Here is a 2,124-nt window from a genome sequence, read left to right as displayed (position 1 = left end):
GTCAGTCAGTCAGTCAGTCAGTCAGTCAGTCAGTCAGTCAGTCAGTCAGTCAGTCAGTCAGTCAGTCAGTCAGTCAGATTCATTCAAAGCACCCAGTATCTTATGTAAATGTAGGCCCCTCTTTTCTCATTCACCTATTTATAAATGGCTCTCTTCTTCTTCCTCCTTTTTTAGGTTGAGAGTGAGACCACCACCGCCACAGAGAACTTCTCCATGGACCCTCAGCTGGAGCGTAAAGTGGAAACCATCCGTAACCTGGTGGACTCCTACATGGCTATTGTCAACAAGTGCATCCGCGACCTCATGCCCAAGACCATAATGCATCTCATGATCAACAATGTAAGAAAGGATTACTCAGATGTTCATTTATATGTGTCGTAAAGACAGCTTTCATTTGCTGTTACTGTGTTAAAGTGAATGTACTAATGCTATTACTGATGCTAATAGTGTTCGATGATAACCATCAGAAGGCCTGTACTTTTTATCTTCATTTTCATAATTTTGAGTCATCATCTTGCCCCACCTCTTTCTGCTACTAGGTGAAAGACTTCATCAATGCAGAGCTTTTGGCCCAGCTGTACTCTGCAGGTGACCAGAATGCCCTGATGGACGAGTCTCAGGAGCAGGCCCAGAGGAGGGATGAGGTTCTGCGGACCCACCAGGCCCTGACAGAGGCCCTGGCCATCATCGGTGATATCTCCACCTCAACCATCACTGTCCCCATGCCTCCGCCTGTTGACAACTCTTGGGTGGGAGGACCTGGAAGTCGCAGGTAAAGTTACAAGAAATAAACTAATCCTATACACGCATTCTATAACATTTTTGAATAAAACTTTCGTTAGCTGGGCTCTTTCTTTCCTAAAGATTGTTCGGGACTATATATCCTTTTCCTCAGGTCTCCTCCATCCAGCCCCACTGCCCCTAGGAGGATGTCTTCAGGCCAGCGCCCGGCTCCCCGAGGGGCCCCGCCACCACCAAACCGCCCAGGACCCCTGGGGCCCTTCAATAATATTGCTGACAGCCCTCAAGCCCCCAGCCGCCCTAACAGGGCCCCTCCTAGCATCCCCAGGTAAATTTAACCTTCACTTGAACTTGTTTTGTCGGGGAGATGCAAAAAATGCTCTTCAGATGTCTTTATAAGGGTAGGGATGACTAAGACCCCATTACTGCAATTTTAAAGTGGTATTGATATTCTTATTTAACTACTCGTTTTTATGTTGAACAATCGATATTGTGTGTGTGAGACATTGAATTTTTAAAACATTGCGTCTGTTTAATTTATGTGAAGACTGAATACTAATCTTGTCTTTTTTTCTTGTCTCTTGTTTTATTTACTATTCTCTTCTCATTGTTCCTTTCTCATTCTTTTTTGGAATATCTTGTCTGTCCCTTTCTCTGATTCTTTTCATTACACATTATTTTTTACATCATTCTCTACTGAAGTCGGCGGCCCCCGCCATCTCCTACAAGACAAGCTCCACCATAAACATCTAAATGGGCTTCTCATACACTTATCTTCCTCCCTCATCCACTCTATCCCTCCTCTATTAGCCATGGCTCTGCCATCCTGGTATCTCCTTAGTGCAGAGACTGAAGTCTTTGACCCCTCGACCCTCAATTTCCTGCCAGGTGACGATGCCCATATATCTATGTACAGTATGGTACTTGTCTTGTGGTGTATGTGTATGTGCGGTTGTTGCTCGCCTGTGGTCCAAGTTTGCTTAGCAGATCCACTACCCAGTATCAGTCCCTGGAACCTCTCCCTCACAAACCCCTCATCAAGTCAGCCACTACCCCCACTTGCTGCTTCTACATGAAAATATGCTTAGCAGTTATACTGCCCTACTCATTCCAAAATGCAGCATGGCACATAAGCTGCTTTTATTGCATGGGAGTGTGTGGATGTAGAGTGTGTGTTTTGTGTGTTTGTATTCATGGGGGAGGGACTAATTTGCCTATATGTAGGCTGGGTTTGATTTAGTATTGTGTTAATTTATTGTATAATGCCCCTTAAGTGTTAATTATCAGCTGAATGTTCTCTTAGGAACAGAAGGTGTGTGTGTGTGTGTGTGTGTGTGTGTGTGTGTGTGTGTGTGTGTGTGTGTGTGTGTGTGTGTGTGTGTG

General features: G+C 44.9%; 1 protein-coding gene across 1 annotated transcript in view; it reads left to right on the top strand.

The window, feature by feature from the left end:
* The window catches only part of dnm3b (dynamin 3b), an 18,977-nt gene extending 16,859 nt beyond the window's left edge, over positions 1–2,118 (top strand). Inside the window, exons 17-20 of the mRNA XM_034887844.1 lie at positions 175–339; positions 540–772; positions 896–1,069; positions 1,444–2,118. Coding sequence (XP_034743735.1) covers positions 175–339; positions 540–772; positions 896–1,069; positions 1,444–1,486 — 615 coding nt within the window. The 3' untranslated portion in view covers positions 1,487–2,118. The remainder of the gene's footprint in view (positions 1–174; positions 340–539; positions 773–895; positions 1,070–1,443) is intronic.
* The last annotated feature ends 6 nt before the right edge of the window (positions 2,119–2,124 follow it).

This window comes from Etheostoma cragini, chromosome 12, assembly GCF_013103735.1.
Source record: "Etheostoma cragini isolate CJK2018 chromosome 12, CSU_Ecrag_1.0, whole genome shotgun sequence".
Taxonomy (NCBI): domain Eukaryota; kingdom Metazoa; phylum Chordata; class Actinopteri; order Perciformes; family Percidae; genus Etheostoma; species Etheostoma cragini.
The sequence above is the reverse complement of the archived record's forward strand: the minus strand, read 5'-3'. Positions and strand labels throughout refer to the sequence as shown.